Raw genomic sequence first — 17,735 nt, 5'->3', positions numbered from 1 at the left:
ACTGTGTAATCTCACTGTATACAAGTTGTACAAGTGACAATAAAGTATTTCAATATAACATGCTGGAACTAAGCTTGCTGAGACCCAGCATATGCCCTTGGATTCCAAGCAAATTATTTCATTTTCAAATACATATAGGGAACAAGAAGATTTCATGGTGAAAATAATTTGCCTGGCTAGTAAAGGTAAAGGGACCCCTGACCACTAGGTCCAGTCGTGACTGACTCTGGGGTTGCTCATCTCACTTTACTGGCTGAGGGAGCCGGCGTACAGCTTCTAGGTCATGTGGCCAGCATGACTAAGCCGCTTCTGGCAAACCAGAGCAGTGCACGGAAACGCTGTTTACCTTCCCGCAGGAGTGGTACCTATTTATCTACTTGCACTTTGACGTGCTTTCGAACTGCTGGGTTGGCAGGAGCAGAGACCGAGCAACGGGAGCTCACCCCGTTGCGGGGATTTGAACCGCCGACCTTCTGATCGGCAAGTCCTAGGCTCTGTGGTTTAACCCACAGCACCACCCGCGTCCCAATTTGCCTGGCTACTTCTGACTTTAAAAAATCAGATGACCTTATAAGGAAAGGTGTGGGGCACCTTTAACCCTCTAGATGTTGATAAACTACTACTCCTATCAGCTCCAGCAACCATGGCCATCAGGGATGATGGAAGCTGTAGTTCAGCAACACCAGGTGGGCCAAAGGTTCCCCACCACCTGTTATAGAACCATAACACATGCATGAAATGAACTTCACTTTCACAAACAGCAAAGTAGTGACAACAGGTACAGATGGGAGGACATTTGTTGTGTATGATGAACTTTCCTAATATTTCTGCACAGACAGAACTCTCCATCAACATGCATGTCTTTCTGCTTTGGAAATGTGAGCACTTGCATCACTGTATGTGACCTGCTGTGGAAGCACACATTTTTTCTGTGGGAGTTTCTTCTGCCTGAATGCCATCATACATGAGAGCCCGGCGAACGAGAGAACCTACCTTTTCTATTCTAAGCGCTTCTTCCCTTGCTTTCTTTGCTCCAGTTATTGGAAGGAGATGCTTATCTTCCTTGAAGCGTAGCTGTCTGGCTTCCAGTTTGAGTTGCTGCTGCAGGTTAACAGAAACTTACTATTGTTGTCTTTAGCCAGATTTATCACTTTGCACTCCCTCGTTTCCAAATGATTCCCAGCCTAACATTTGCATATAGCAAGGGCAAAAGTCTCACTGTGGCTGGGGCCCCCTTCCAGACAGCCTTTCTATTATATGCATCCATGATGATTTGTGCTCATGATCTTGTGGGGGAGCCACATGTGATCTCAATTTCAATACTCTTTGCACCTGGAAAAGTTTGGGGCTGGTCACACTGCTTCATTTCCGTTCAGGGCATACCTAGTAACTTCCTGCTGAAATCCTGTAACTTTTTACACCAGGAATGTTCTCGTTTATTTTTGTTCTGCTTTTGTTGAGCTATATCCTCTCCAGACAGCAATAATATGGTAGCAGTGGGGAAGCATCACAGAGCAACTAATAAAGCAGAATAAATGCACCACAAATACACTATTATTGCATCAAGAACATAAGAATCGTAGAGTTGGAAGGGACCACGAGGATCATCTAGTCCAACCCCTGGAATGCAGGAATATTTTGCCCAACGTGGGGCTCAACTTCATGATCATGAGATCATACTCTACCAACCGAGGTATCCCTGCAATAAAATACCAGTTTCACCTTTATAATTAGTAAATACTACTGTTAGAAACTAAGTATCTATAAAGGTAAAGGTAAAGGGGCCCCTGACCATTAGGTCCAGTCATGGCTGACTCTGGGGTTGCAGCGCTCATCTTGCTTTATTGGCCGAGGGAGCCTGGCGTACAGCTTCCAGGTCATGTGGCCAGCATGACTAAGCCGCTTCTGGCGAACCAGAGCAGCGCACGGAAACGCTGTTTACCTTCCCGCCGGAGTGGTCCCTATTTATCTACTTGCACTTCGTGCTTTCAAACTGCTAGGTTGGCAGGAGCAGGGACCGAGCAACGGGAGCTCACCCCGTCGCGGGGATTCAAACCGCCGACCTTCTGATCGGCAATTCCTAGGCTCTGTGGTTTAACCCACAGCGCCACCCATACTGGTGTCCTTATAAATCAATAGCTTTCATTCTGTATTTTAAAGTTGCATTTGATTATGAGGTCTCCAAAATATTTTGGAAAATTAATGTCTTTTAAAATCATCACATAACATTTTGGCCATGAACGATTTAAAAAAAATTATTGCAAGTGCTAAAGGCAAAACTCATTCAGTGACATCCTGGTAAGCCATAGTTAATGGTTAGTGTGACTGTGCCTAAGAGGACTTTTTCACTTCTCCCTGCTAGTACTGGGAGGAAACAAACCATGTACTCTGGATTTCCAATACATCCAAAACAAGGATTACAGCTTGTTTCACTCCCAAAAATGCATGATCTGCAGCCAAGGTTCACTGACCATAGTTTGTTGCAGTCAAACATGGTTCATTGGACATAAAGCAAAGGCAGAGATTGTGGTTTGTTTCTTCCATGCTCCAGTGAAGAAGAGCTAAACAAGCCTCTTAACCATGGCTTGTGACATGTGAACGAGGCCAATATATCTAACCCTGAACACAAACAAACTGAATTGATATGTATTTTAAATAATTCTGTTCTTATCACCTTGTCAAGAGTTCCAAGACCTCACCCTCAACTGCAGTAAGCAGGGGGTCATGATTAAATGCATTATGTAGTATTCAGTTATTTTGTACCTTGAGGATACTAAAGTCATCGCTAGGCCAACTCTCTATTCACAGGATTTGGCTGCTGTCAAGCTTTCCTACTATGATGCATCATGTGCTGATTATGATCCAACTGTACCCACCTCTCTCTTCATTCTCTGGAAGCTCCTACGAGCAAACATTCCTCTGGCATAAGCTTGTATCACACACACAGCTTTCAGCTGCTCAGCTGTTTTCTGGCGCATCAGGTAACCTCGACACAAAGCTTGGAACTTAATCACACTTGCCCGGGCGGCCTCATATTGCTTCACAAGCTGCCTGCTCCGGAAAAGGGCCTGCAGGCGCTCAAAGCCCAACATGATCTAACCACACAAGAGAAGAAACGGACAAGGTGAATGAACAGCAGGTTAAAAATGCTTCAAATAAATAAATATTCCATTGTCTTTGAAAGCATCTCATGGAGGTCCTTGCTACAGTGACAAAACCAAATTTATCTTATCCATACACTAAAAGCACATCAGGAATACATGCAAGCAACAGTCGTCCCCCGTCCCCCCAGATAAATCAGCCATATCTTAGACCTTAGACAGTTGTTGCGTTACAAACAACAACAACTGAACCAAGGCAGGGATCCAAAGAACTATGTGAAAAGCACATCCAGGGGGATTTTCTGATACTTTCCCCTTTGCACAACAGAATGCCGTGCCATAGCACAACTTGCAACATTTCAAAAGCAGCCCACCATATATTTTGAGGTGTGTGAAGTTCCATAAATAGTTCCATAAGTAGCTGTGCAGCTGACTCTTTGAATCCCAGTCAAAGTAATGTTTGAGTGTTCTAGGTCTTTTAGTGTAAGAACCTATGAATAGTGTGCCTGGCTATGAAGAGCACATTTTGATAACTGTATCTGAAAGATCCACGCAAGCTTTTTACCATCTTGAAGTTCTTCCGACAGCAATATCCCCTCCAGGCTGTCTGAATAACCACAGCACATCGCCTCTGCCTCAGAAATTGTTTCCTGCAGGCAGAAGAAATTAAAACAAAAACAAAACAAACCTCAATATGCTAACATTAACCCCAAAATACAGTGGTACCTCAGGTTAAGTACTTAATTCATTCCAGAGGTCCGTACTTAACCTGAAACTGTTCTTAACCTGAAGCACCACTTTAGCTAATGGGGCCTCCTGCTGCTGCCGCGCTGTCAGAGAACGATTTCTGTTCTCATCCTGAAGCAAAGTTCTTAACCTGAAGCACTATTTCTAGGTTAGCGGAGTCTGTAACCTGAAGCGTATGTAACCTGACCCACTGTAGTGGGTCTAGTGGAATAAACCCAGAACTGCACCCCCTCCTCCCCACCTCACACAAAAAAGCCACTTGCACCGAGCCCAAGAAAAATGCAATTCTCTCCCCATAGGTAAAATACCCAAAGGAAATTAACAATCTGATTTCATTTGCTACCTTTAAAAGCATTTTTACCTTTCCTTGAACCCTCTCAGCACTTTCTGAATTAGGATGGCTTTCTCTGTGAGTGCTTTGTCTCGCTGCACCTCCAGTACTGTATCATGATAGTCCTATTAAAGAATGGAAAAAATAATAATTCACATGTTTATCACCAACTAATCTAATCTAAAAATCACCACATATAAAAGGGTTGTAACAAAACAAAACCAATCAGTCTGTATATAGGACAATATACGAGTTATTCTATTGCTCTTAGCAACAAAATGTATTAGGAGAATCTGTGATGGAGATGGAGGAAACACTTCTGCTTTGTCACCTAGTGTCAACCGATTTAGATCCAGGTGAGGGGAACAAGGAGGGCAAGTACAAAAATTAGGCTGGATGTCACAACAGCCGTGAGGTCAGCTTGTAGACTCAGCTTCAAGATGGAGAGTAAGTTCCTCTCAAGCATGGGTGTCCACAGAAATAATTTGGGCAGGAGAAGACAAGGTCTATGACTTGCAAGTACAAGTTACTGAGTTGTGACTGAACCCTGTGCACCACTACATAGTGCTGAAGGGAAGCGATGAGAAACAATTCATAGAAGATCAGGCAAACAGACCTGAGGGAACAGTGCTCTCACATAGGCCCTATCTGCGCTATACGTTTAAAGCTGTGTCGTATCACTATAATCTGTCATGGTTTCCCCCAAAGAATCCTGGTAAGTGTAGTTTGTTAAGGGTGCTGAGAGTTGTTTGGAAACCCCTATTCTCTTCACAGAGCTACAATTCTGGGTGATTTAGCAAACAATCCCTTTGGGGAGGGTCACTCTGTGAGGGAAATAGACATCTCCTAACAACTCCCAGAGCCTTTCATGATCTAAAGTTCCCAGGATTCTTTGAGGAAAGCCGTGGCTGTTCAAAGTGGACAAAACTGTTAGATTAAACCAGTAACTTACTTTCAGGAATACTTTGGTTCTTCCAATTTTCCACTCATCATCTTTTCCTATCACCTTCTCACAGATGTAAATGCAGCACTGGCGAGCATCATTCTTCAGCTGAAATGTAAATCAATTGTCACATTTATGTTTGGTTGGAAACTTAAGAGGCCTCATGATAAATAACTAAGAAATGGGCACCAGATTCTGGTCATACTCTGGAAGTGCTTTTTTGAACTAGAATTGGTGAGATTTATATCACTGGTAATATTGCCATATAAATTCTTGCAACTGTTAAAAGATGACTTAAGAAAAGCATAAATAAAGCAACCCCCTTCTTGGTGATGTGCTTACTGGATATGTATATAGCAGTAAGAAGGGATTTGAGTTTTACAAATCAATATGCCTCTTACTGCAGTAATAAGGTTGATCAGTCCTGCTAACTTGCCTGCTCACGAGAAGACATTGGCTGCAGAACTCGGTATCTCTCAAAGAATTCTGCAAAGCCATAGCGAATTGGGTAGCCAGCTTTCCTAATCCGGATGGTTTCCATCATTCCAGAGTAGCGCAGCTGACGGATACAGAGTTCTCGGTCGAACAGCTGGAAATAAAACACACAGCAAAATTTAACACAAACAACCTCGGTTCTGTATCATATGCATTAAATGTTCCTGTTTATTCTTTTCACACCTCATCTTGGGTCTAATGAAAAATATATTTATCCCTTTCACATTTTCAGTCAAGTTGGGATACCAGAACAAGCACAGCAGGGAACAAGGGATGTCAATATTGCCGTACATTTGCTAGAGTCACCCACTTGCTTGCTTCTTATTCGTACCTGCCTATTAATACACATTTTCACCAAAATGAATGAGCCAGCCTATTAAACCCTGGAATGTCAATCAGATAAAGAAAATTAGGTCTGAATGTGCCACCTGCAGGAAACTGCCCTCATTTGGAAGCACCCTGTCACACGCACCACCTTGCCCCCGTGACTGGGGCGGTGTGGGGGGGAGGCCGGCAGGGCCATGCAACATCAGCACATCATGTATGCATGCCCTGCTGCGTGCACACATGGTGAAAGCATGCCCTGTGGCATCCTGGCGTCGTGCACACACACCCAGTGGCATGCTAACATCACTCACACATGCTATGGTGTGTGCTGACATGTTGTGCAGCTGCCCCGCAGGTTGTGCTTGTGACACAAGTGTGCCCCGCAACATGCAGGGGGCTAGCCCTTTCATTGGATTTTTTTTTTTTTTAAGGGGCTGGCCCCCATCCCCCAGCTCTGCTAACTGCATAATTCCTACCAAACGAATGTCCTTTCTCTTCAAACCAACAGATGCTACAGACAAAAGCTTGATCAAGATATTTTAATGAAATATTACCATTGGCCTCTTGTAGTCATTGGGTTTTATACAGCGGATAAAATACGGCTGGCAGTTACTCAGGATTTTCATCAGCTGCTCCAGGGACTGTTTGAACTGCCCCCCTAACGTAGAGAGACGCTTGGTGGTATCTGATCCCTGGGAGAGCAAACCACATGTCTTGAATATCAATTCAACACCCACATGCATTGAATGACTATGCTGCATTATATATATATGTACTGCCTTGGTGACAGAACACCCATTCACAGTGAACTCCTACACATGTTTACTCTGAAATAATAAAATGCTGATGAGGCACATTTTGCCTGACGTTGTGGTGTAGACAAACCAATAATGACAATGCTAATACAACCATACAGGGAAAAGCCCTTTCTTACTGCTTTGCATTCACATTAAAAACAATCCAAGCAATGCATTTTCAGAGAAAATGTGTTCTTAATATTGCTGGTAAATATGCCCTTAATAAAAAGCCATACTTTTATGACTGACAAGTTCTCTCTTTGTCTACTGTGTCCCCCTAGCGGACGTTTGTAATGTGTGTCTGAAGCTGTGGAGCATATATACCCATTGCCTCTCCTGTTATGTTTGTAGACCTGAGGTTCCCTTTTCAACATGGTTTGTGGGATCTATTGGTTTTATATATGAAGTACTACTGCCCTCCAATGGCCAAAATCACAAACCAAAGGAAATCATCCTTTTATAATACCAACAGTCAACTTGCTCAGAATTCTTCAACAGGCATAGATGTTTAATGGAAAAATGACAAATGTAAAAGAGAGGGTGGTATTATGTGTCTCTACTGGAGCTGACTTGATACTTATTGTTGGATATTTTGACTTCTTTAAACAAAGAACAGAAAAGTTTAAAGAACAACTATGGGTAATATCCAGCATTACTCATATTCAGAATAGACCTATTAGTTAGAAATCACCCTCTATGAACTAGGTTACAAACAAACATTTAATTATCTCAACGATGTAATAGTGTTATTGTTAATGCCACAAAATGGTGGAGTGGCAACTCAGATGAGCAAATTCAACAGAGTAATAACATAGGGGTAGCTCTTGCCTGCTCTGAGGGGAAAAACAATAACTGTTGACAGAACAAAAGTCTAAAGAAGAAAAGACATGCCAACCAAGAGAATAAAGGAGGTAAAATGAAACAAAATTACTATGAATAAAAACATATTACATATTTTAACCATAGCAAGAATTATGCATGCTAAGGCATGGATGAACATTCAAAAACCCCAATGAACTTGACATAATTAGGAAGTTGTGGGAACAGGTAAATACAGGCAATCTAGTAGCAATGTTACAAAATAATGGTAATAATGGTAACTACAAGATACATTAAAAAGTTAGGGATAGCAAGACAGGGGGACTTTTTATTGTTTACATAATTTTTTCCTATAACTTCAATATTTAATGTTTATATATTTTATTTTGGAGGAACTGATGCAAAAGAATTGTGATTATTCAGGATGTATTTACTCTATTCTGGTAATTTCCTTCAGTTTTTGAACACTGGAAAGCTATATAAGCTTGAAAATATCTGAATACAATTGTGTATGTACCAGGAGTACAAATGTGGATGAATAAAACAAAACAAAACAGGATCTTCCATTCTGTATTTCAACGGACATCTATGCCCAGGGATGGCAAACCTTCAGTCTATAGGTCTAATCAGGCCCACCAGTCCTCCTACAGGAGACCATGTAGGCCAAGGCACAACCAACTGCCCAACACTTGACATCATATATACTATGTACAAGCCTGGCTCAGCCAAGGGGAGGTTTGCAGGCACCACTAACCAGCTGACCGTTGGTGCCTGTAATGCCATATGCAAACTGCTGGGGAAAACAGCACTTGGTAAGGGGCTCCTGGTTAAATTTACTGATTAAAATCTATCTTGCCCTTCCTCCCAAAAGAGCCTGGGTTCAGGTTTTCAACCCCCCCCAAAAAAAACACAGAAGTAAAAGATAAAGAAGCAGCTGTGTGTATACATAGATGAAAAATATCTGAATAGGGCAGGTGGCAGCTGCTTTTCATGCAGCCTTGAAACCTTGCAATTATTCTGGAAGCTGCTGTTTTCAGAGAGGGATAAACACACAAGGTGCTTTCCTGCAAAGAAACAAGGACATCTAGGCATGGGCATATCTCTCAATGTCAGTTTCTCTCAGTGTCTTATTTTTACAAGCTTAAGTTCAGTTAGCATGAGCTTATGCTCCAGAATGGGGAAAATGTGGCTAACAGGACATGCACGTTCTGCAGGTAACTAACTACTTAGCAACCTTTGTCAGAGTTGCAGGGGAATGCCTGAAATTTTCCCAACAGTAGGCACAATCCAAAGGAAATAGTTCCCATTCCAGCCTACTGAAATAAAATAGGAATTGCACAAACCCACAGCTGCTACAGAAATAATTAAAGCCAGGTGATGGCTTTAGGGCTTTTTTAATTATTTCAATCGTGGCATTTCTTCTCCAATCAGTTTACCTGTCCAAAGGCAGCAGGTGATGTTCTGGATTGCACAAAACCCCGGCAGGACAATGACTGGTGGCAAAAGGACACCAAAAGGGAGAGCAAAAAGGGTAGAATTTTGAAAGGAGGAAATGAACAGATGGATAAGATAAGTACAGCAATTATTTGATGTTTCGCTACAGTTAAATTGAAGGTAGTGCAGGGGGAAATCTGAAAATCATGTGGATAAATCCTAAACATTGGCACAACACCACAATAATGTCCCTACAATGCTATTACAACATGATGGCTGCAAATTTGCATAGCCACCGTGTATCCTTTCTCCAAATAGCTGAGGACAATGTAGACTGATATTATCTCATTTTATCCTCACAATAACCTTGTGTCTGAGAGATGTTGGCTAGTTCGAGATTACCCAATGACCTTCACAGGTGAGTAGGGATCTAAGCCTAGGTTTTCCTGGTTTAGGGCCAATATTCTAACCACTTCATCACACTGGCGTAATGCTTAGAAATGCTTCATCCTGATTTGCCAGTGCTATGACTGCAAAATTGTAACACCTGCACTAGTTGGACTGGGCTTGCTCCTCCTCAGCCAATGTTTTGCAGTCAATAAACATGCAGATCTTCCCCATACCTGTCATACAAGAATTGCAGGGGACCCCATCCCCCCACAACAGGCCAAGGTTGTGTACAAACTATAACTCCAAAGCACATTCAAAGCACCCTTTTCCTCTCAAAGAATTCTGAGCACTGTAGTTAGTTAAGGGTTGCTGGGAATTGGAACTACAGTGACCAGAATTCCTTGGGGGGGGGAGAGAAATATGCTTTGAATGTGCTTTAAAGATATAGTGTGTATGTAGTCTAGGAGTGATTGTAACTGTAGAAGATGCTTTGCTTGCTATATATTTCTACTCTCCTGTTTTGAATCTGGTAACCCTAGGAAAACAAAACTGCATATTCTGGCCAAACCACTCATTCTAACTAGGAAAGTATTTTCTGAATTATAGGATAAGGCAGCTATATCTAATATAAATAGCTCGGGATCATTCCTACTATTATACATTTAAAGTATGGCAAAGGCTTAAAATTGACACAGAAGGTAAAGTGCAGCTAGAATGTCTAAGAAACAGAGGGAGTGTGTCTACATTTCAAGTCAGTGCTGGGGGGCAGCTAACCTTGAGGGTGGGATCCACTCCTAGATGCCTAATGCTCCCACGGCCAAAAGGAATCACATTCACGGGTGTCTCCACCTGAAAGACCTGTCTGAGGAATTTGTTTTTGGATGAATGAACCAACTGCAGGATGTCAGAGCTAAGCATGTCACGGTTTTTCTCGAGAAAACCTATAAGAAAGGAGAAGCAAGGTGAATCATTTTTTTCTGCTTGATGCCAATTTCCGTATTGTACTGAGTTCCCTTGGCCATTCTCCCTCTTCTCTCTTTGATAGTGGCCATTCCCACTCCATTGAAATGGACCCTGCCTACCACACCACTTCAGTAAAGTAATGAAACAGCTGTTTATGAACCAAGAATTAGTCTGACAGCATCAATGTGCAGGATTTGAAACTGGGGGGAAAAGGAACTCTCTTTGAATTGATAGATGATATAATGCTGGGACAGGGAACTTTTATTATTGACTCACCTTTAGACTGGTAATAAACAACACCAGCAAAATGGTTGATACCAAAGACTGTGTCATGGACGCTTCTTGGTGGAATGTAGATTTTGCTTCTGCAATGATGATTGTTGATTTTGTGCAACATGGTTGTGTCTGTTCCCTGGAAGCAAACCACAACATGAGATTAAAGTGGGTCGGGGAGGATGCTAATACGTGCTCAAAACAAGGAAAATGTGTGGCAAAAGACTTCCTGAGTCGCGACAATGTGGCAACAACATTTTTAGAGTCAGGAAATATTTTAGAGATACAGAAACCTGAGGGGTCTCTGTTAGGTTGCCTGCACAGCAAATAGCTCCAGATGTTTAAAGCAAGAGAGCCAAGCTACACAGCTAGATTCACAACATGCAACACAAATCAATACAATATAGCAACAGAAGAAATAAAAACAAAGTTAATTCCCTGTGGCAGCCTGGAGAAAAACCACAATACTCACCTTAGGGAACCTGCTTTCTTCATCAATGAGTGACACAATATTCATGGGTTTGAGTGCAATCACTTCCAAGGCGGTACAGTTATCCGTGAAGTCAATGTGACTCCAGGTGATATGCTCAGCCAAGTATTCCTCCTGCTCTAGCTTGAAGACATGTGCTACGAAGAACTGCTGGAGATGCTCATTGGCAAAGTTGATGCACAGCTGCTCAAAACTGCAGGGACACAATTATTTCTTATTTATCGTGAACATTTATATTATTAATATAATCTTCCCTTCTAGTCCTTCATAGCCTTCAGATATTGAGGTCTGGGTAAAATATATACTTAATGAGAAATACAACTGGCTGAGTAACCAATTAAAAGACAAATGATTAATCCACTAAAAATCTTGAATCACCAGGCAGCTCTCATGAAATCTAGCATACATCAAGGGCAAGTAACAAACACCACACACTTTCACTTCAGCATGAAGCTGTATCAGTGGACCTCAATCATCTTCAGTGTGGAAATTAATTAACTTAAAATATAACTTCCATCAATACTAATGGTTACAATTTGTTTCTGACATGGTGTGCTATTTCTCAAAACATCCCACAAAACAGTTAGAACTTGAATGTCATACCTGTTAGTGGTAAAATTTTCAAAGCCAAAGATGTCCAGTAACCCAATGGACCTGCATGTTTTTTTATGACCCTGAGATGGTGGGTTGTAAATTGCATTATTGATCTTATTAACTATCCAGAGGAAGAGGAGTCCATAGATCCCCTGGGTAAAGAAAAGGTGCATAAGAGCACGGCATTTAACATAAGTTGCATTCACATGTGGGGTTTATAGCATTGGTTTAGCTGATTATAAGGCTAGTGCTTCTGTCCCATTTTCTAAAGTTCCTTTCACACTGTACAGACCTGTTTCATCACATCTCAAACACTATACCATCAGGTTGCAGTAAATGCCATGCACACAGCAACAAGAAGCTGCAATAAATAAATAAACATCCACAGATGCCAACATGCCATCCCTCTCCTCCACATTCTGCCATTCTGTGCTGAAATACCAGCTCCACTGACATCAAGAAAAACATGCAACATTCACCATGAGAGTAAGCCCATGGATGAGAGCCAAGAGTGATAATTTTTCTCTCTTGATTTAGGAAGCATTATAGCTGTAGGCTTGTATAGATTCAAACTTCCTTAATAAATCAGATGCTAAAGCTGGAATACCAAAGAGGACATTGTTTGTAAGATTTTGTCTTTAGACTGTTATTAAACTTCAATGACATGTACAACCTTATCATTTTTATTTTATTTTTTTCTTCATAAAATGTATGAACTGCCTCATTGTAGAAAACCTCAAAGCTGTTTACAAAACATAACTGAGAACCACACATGAGGAGAGCTGTTTATCTTCTTTACCTTTACGAAGGCATCTCTCACATCAGCAGCCTGGGCTACACTTAGGGGCATAGAGACGCTCTCTCCCCTGATGATGATCGAGTGGTTTGTAAGGCTGCTGTGGAGTTCCCCGGAATCCACCTGTAAGAATGACAATTGAATTGCGTCATTTTTCTGTAGATGCAGGAGATCTGGCGAGAAAGGGCAGCACCTCCTTCAAGAGAAGGGATATAAAGACATTTAATAGAGATGTGGGTGGTGCTGTGGTGTAAACCACTGAGCCTAGGGCTTGCCGATCAGAAGGTCAGCGGTTCAAATCCCCGCGATGGGGTGAGCTCCCGTTGCTCAGTCCCAGCTCCTGCCAACCTAGTAATTCAAAAGCACGTCAAAGTGCAAGTAGATAAATAGATACCACTCTGGCGGGAAGGTAAACGGTGTTTCCGTGCTCTGCTCTGGTTTTGCCAGAAGCGGCTTTGTCATGCTGGCCACATAACCCGGAAAAACTGTCTGCGGACAAACATTGGCTCGCTTGGCCTGTAAAGCGAGATGAGCACTGCAACCCCAGAGTTGCTTGCAACTGGACTTAACTGTCAAGGGTCCTTTACTTTTACCTTTAATAGAAAGCAGGGCAAGGCAAGGCAAGCCTGCCATCATAGCAGTGGCTGGTGGCAATGAGAGCACAAGATGTGATCTCTAAGCAGAGAAGACAATATGGTAAAAAGTGTGCTACAAAAAGGGGGAGAACTGGCAGGGGACAATGCAATACAGTGTGGTTAGAATGTCAAATTAGGAGCTGGGAGATCAGATTCAAATCCCCACTCATCCATGAAGCCCACACTGCTTGCGATGGAGTGGGAAGCTATATTCACTGCCCTGAGTTCCTTTGGAGGAAAGGTTGTAGGGATGAAATAAGTAAATAAATAATATTCATGCACAACGCCAATACCTCAAGCAGTTTAGTTGCAATGGAAAAGTGCGCAGAATCCAGTACAGCACAACAGTCCAAATTATCATACACAGCAGCTAGATAAAGGAAAAGGTAAAGCTTGGTGATCATTTATAACGTAAAGCATGTAACATACTTTTTCTCATTCAAGAAGCAGCCATTAGGCTAAAAAAGTAACAACAGAAGAGGAATAATGTAATCTCCCTAAGATACCAGGGTATTTGTGTTCATAATCCATGTGGAAAATGGGAGATGCCCCTTAAGGTATGGTCCCTGAACCTTCTTACATGGAAATGTAATATACTGTACAGACATTAAGCAGTGCCAGTAATTAAAATGGTGATTTTTTTTCAACTGTGGTAGATGGGATCCTTACAAATATACCTGCCATCCCCTGCCCACTTCTCAAAATGTTGATCCCTGAAGATCCCTACAGAAACACCCCATGCATCATTCATTGCTTTCTTGCTTTTCCACATATGGGCAATCTGTTCTGTGGTAACTGTGTGAATAAAACTTTGAATTATCCATCTTCTCCAACTAAAATATTTTCCCCCCTACACTACACACAAGTATCACAAAGCATTCATCTTAACAGTATGTATAATAAGGAAAGTCTTTTTCAGGGTAATGTATCCTCATTCCTCTGCACTTTCTTATGTAGATAACGAAATGTTGTTTTCTGCTCAAGGTATAGTCTGGTAATTTCATTAACCCCTATTTTCTCCTCTTTGGTCAGTGTGTGTTTGTGTGTAGACGCACATGCTGGACTTACCTTCAAACTCCATATTCCCCAGATGCAAAATGGCTGCCAGCAGTTTGCTTATGTCCCAGTGCTCAGAATCAGAGAACATCAGGATCTTCATGGCAGAGCGAATATGAGCATATTCCTTGGCATCATTACGGCCTTCACAGGAAGTGCAGTCACCCTGGAAGACAGCACAGTGATGACATTTTTATACCGTAATGATATGGGGTGGTTCGTTTGAATGATTTCTCAAGGATGGTATCATGATTCTGTGAATCTGGTTGCAAAAGGAGATTGCTAAACTGACTTGTGAACCTTAGCCAAGCAGATTTCCTTTCGTTGTGAAGATTGGCAGTTCACCTATGCTCAATCCGTATATGTATAAACTAGGAGCTGTAACCTTGGTTATTTTGTTCACCCAACCCACCTACCTCCCTATGTCTCTTGCCAAAGCCACAAACCCTCCCATTCATTACACCTTGCCAAAGCCACCTGCCCCTCCCCTTCTCACCAAAGCCACTCTGCGCCTTAGTCCTCAGAGATTGTGTGCACACAATACATTTACAGCTAAGAAAACTGGCATAGAATCATAGAATCTTAGAGCTGGAAGGGACTCAATGGTCATCTAGTCCAACCCCCTATAATGCAGGAATCTTGGCTACAGCATCCATGACAGATGGCAGTCCAACCTCTGCTTAAAAATCTCCAAGGAAAGAGAGTCCACCACCTCTCGTGGGAGTCTGTTCCGCAGCCAAACAGCTCTTATTGTCAGAAAGTTTTTTTGAATGTTTAGTCAGAATCTCCTTTCTTATAACTTGAAGCTATGGGTTCAAGTCCTACCCACCAGAACAGGAGAAAAACAAGCATGTTCCCTCTTCCATGTGACAGCCCTTAAGATATCTGAAGATAGCTATTGTATCTCCTCTCAGTCTCCTCTTTTCCATCTGTACCCATAAGCAAGCAAACACAAAGCAAAATGCATTCTACTGTGTGTTTCCCTTTTAATCTAATCTATATATGTGTGTGTGTATTTTTTCTGTACTTCCTCATGAGCCACAAAGACCTTCAGACCTTTTGTGAAATAGGCAATCTTTGAATTCCAGAAGTAAATTCTGCCCTGCCTAGTTATCAGATTAATTTCTACTTGCTTCATATTTTATTATGATTGTTATGATTATTTTACTTTACTTTATTAAATTTATATACCATCCTTCATCATAATATCTCAGGGCAGTTCACAGAATAAAATACAAGATAAAAACACAAGTAAATAATTAAAACAAAACAGCAAAACAATAACCCCCCCTTCCCAGAGAAACACATTTAAAAGGTTGCAGAACATCAGATGTAACTGAATATTAATCAGTGTGACTGATTTCCAAGAAAATGTGTGTCCTTTAGCAAATGACATTCTCATTCTGTGATAGCCGGTGAAGCCCTCCTTTGGTTAAGATGGTACCAAAAAACCCCTCTCCAATTTAGGGAAATGCTCAGAGCAGAGAGAGTGTTTCCTTTTTAGGACCACATTCCTTTCATAAACATTTCACTTTCATGTATGTCTTTCTAAAGGGGGGATGGAATGGCAACTGGGTTTCTGTTTCTCATCTAAGAATGGTTTGCAGATGCTCAGTGGGGAAAAGTGCCCAAAGGCCAAAGTACATGCTTTATGCAAATACATAAAACTATCACCTGGAAGTTCTTTTCTTCTTTATTAACTGCTTCACTAAGCAGGAGTGAAAGCAGGGTGTGTGGGGGGGGGGGTGAACTCTTCCCACACTCCTGTTTCTCTGCTCTAAATTGCCTCTTCCTCTAGCTTTCTTCCCTGTAGGGTATATAAAAATGCATGGAAATGCATGTGTAAACTTTGTGGGAGGAAAAGCCTCTGTGCGCTTGTACTGGTGTGAAATGGCTGGTAAGGACCAGGTTCACTGATAGACATAAGGCACAACTTGTCAGTTTGCATTTCTTAGTACAGAAAGTATTGATCTGATGTGCAGAGATCTTTCCTATTCTAATAAATTTAAGAGGGTTTTGAAAGCTGCTCTGTGAAAGAAACAAGCCGAAGGCTCGTGATGTTTAGGTTATCCTTCAGAGAAGCTGAGTATAGCTGGCTCAAACTGCTCCTGTTATCTCTTTCTGTCAAGGTCATGCTGACAATAATAATAGGCCAGAAGGAGCCTGGGTTTCACTCTTTTTCTTTTTCTCTTTCGTTCTGTGTGGTGTTCTGTATATAGTATGCTTCATGTTAAGTTTTAGTCTTCTTACAAGTTATTGTAAGTTTAAGTTAAGTCTGCTGCAACTGGACGTCTTACGGACAGTGCCAGTCCTGAAAGTATTGGATTTGTGACTATTATGCTCATTTGCCTTTAGTAGCAATAAAGCTCTGCTGGATGAAATACATTTGCCTCTGGTCTTTTTTGGGAATCCTGCAATGCATTTAAGTTTTTTACTCTGCTAACTATATGTTGGAGTTCTTCTCTGGATCAATATTGAGTAGAATTCCATGACACAACTTACCATAGTAAGATAGGTGTACTCTGAAGCTGTGCCCAGATTCAGCATCTTCTTCTGCTCCAGATTCATCCCCATTAACATGCAGTAAAAGATGTGATAGTTCCTTTCCTCAGGAGCCTAGAATGATAAGAAGACCCCCACAGACATAACAGCAGCACAAATGAAAATAGGAACACTGCCCCAATTAATGTGTGCTCTGAATTACCTGGCGACAAACCCGAGACTTCTCCAGAAGGAACTGTTCTATCCGAGCTCCTTCTATCACTCCATTTTGGTTGAAATGTATATCGATGTATTTCCCAAAGCGACTCGAATTGTCATTCCGAATTGTCTTGGCATTTCCAAAAGCTGTAAGTGGGTGAGATGGCACCATGAAGGGGAGGGGCACTCTTTTGCTTATTTGAAATCATTCAGGGCACTAAGATACTTGGAAGTTCTTTTTCACAAAGTAAGAGGTGCTCATTTTATTTTGATTTATAGTCAACTACATCCCAAGATCTTGAGGGTGGTGAGCCATCTTTAATGTATAAACATTTCAGTAAAGTAATCTTATTAAAAAAGCATTAAAAGTCCATAAACCTCTGCCAGATATTTACTGTTTACAGTGTAGCCAGCTAAAAGTACAGCTGTATGTGCCACTTCCAATTTCTTTTAAGAATATTCCAGAACTGGACGATACTTTCTCCCCAATATTTTCCTTATGTGTGACAGCAAAGGCTGACTGCATGCCCTTCTCTATGAGACATCCTCATATATTTAATAGCTGAATAGGGAACGCTAGTGGAACCTCCAGATTGAACAGTGGATATAATTGTATGAGTGGAATATATGATGTACATTCTAGGGGTGCTTTCAGACATGCAGAATATTGCATTAGTTTTCCTGATTATAATGTTAGCACTTCTCTTCCATTTTCTAATATTCCTTTAACACTGCAGCACCTGCTGTGATACAGAACTGTGGCTTTTTTACCAATCTGCTGGCATGTTGAACTAAATTCCATTCACACTAGTGAGCATGGTGCCTCACAACAACAACAACAACA

The 17,735-nt window shown here is 41.6% G+C and overlaps 1 protein-coding gene across 5 annotated transcripts in view; it reads right to left on the bottom strand.

The window, feature by feature from the left end:
* Positions 1–17,735, bottom strand: part of MYO7B (myosin VIIB) — a 66,659-nt gene that overhangs the window by 38,953 nt on the left and 9,971 nt on the right. For 2 of the 5 annotated variants that reach the window (XM_083443142.1, XM_083443143.1), the window contains 17 exons: positions 16,896–17,038; positions 16,694–16,807; positions 14,204–14,357; positions 13,429–13,505; positions 12,504–12,623; positions 11,714–11,856; positions 11,093–11,303; positions 10,624–10,759; positions 10,159–10,325; positions 8,997–9,053; positions 6,499–6,636; positions 5,559–5,711; positions 5,132–5,230; positions 4,210–4,304; positions 3,667–3,751; positions 2,877–3,095; positions 994–1,101 (listed from right to left, as the gene is read on the bottom strand). In XM_083443142.1, the coding sequence (XP_083299268.1) occupies positions 994–1,101; positions 2,877–3,095; positions 3,667–3,751; positions 4,210–4,304; positions 5,132–5,230; positions 5,559–5,711; positions 6,499–6,636; positions 8,997–9,053; positions 10,159–10,325; positions 10,624–10,759; positions 11,093–11,303; positions 11,714–11,856; positions 12,504–12,623; positions 13,429–13,505; positions 14,204–14,357; positions 16,694–16,807; positions 16,896–17,038 (2,219 nt within the window). The remainder of the gene's footprint in view (positions 1–993; positions 1,102–2,876; positions 3,096–3,666; positions 3,752–4,209; positions 4,305–5,131; positions 5,231–5,558; positions 5,712–6,498; positions 6,637–8,996; positions 9,054–10,158; positions 10,326–10,623; positions 10,760–11,092; positions 11,304–11,713; positions 11,857–12,503; positions 12,624–13,428; positions 13,506–14,203; positions 14,358–16,693; positions 16,808–16,895; positions 17,039–17,735) is intronic. The other 3 variants (XM_083443144.1, XM_083443145.1, XM_083443146.1) reach the window with 3 other exon arrangements.

This window comes from Podarcis tiliguerta, assembly GCF_965153285.1.
Source record: "Podarcis tiliguerta genome assembly, chromosome: 5".
NCBI lineage: Eukaryota > Metazoa > Chordata > Lepidosauria > Squamata > Lacertidae > Podarcis > Podarcis tiliguerta.
This window is presented reverse-complemented; position numbering and strand designations above follow the sequence as displayed.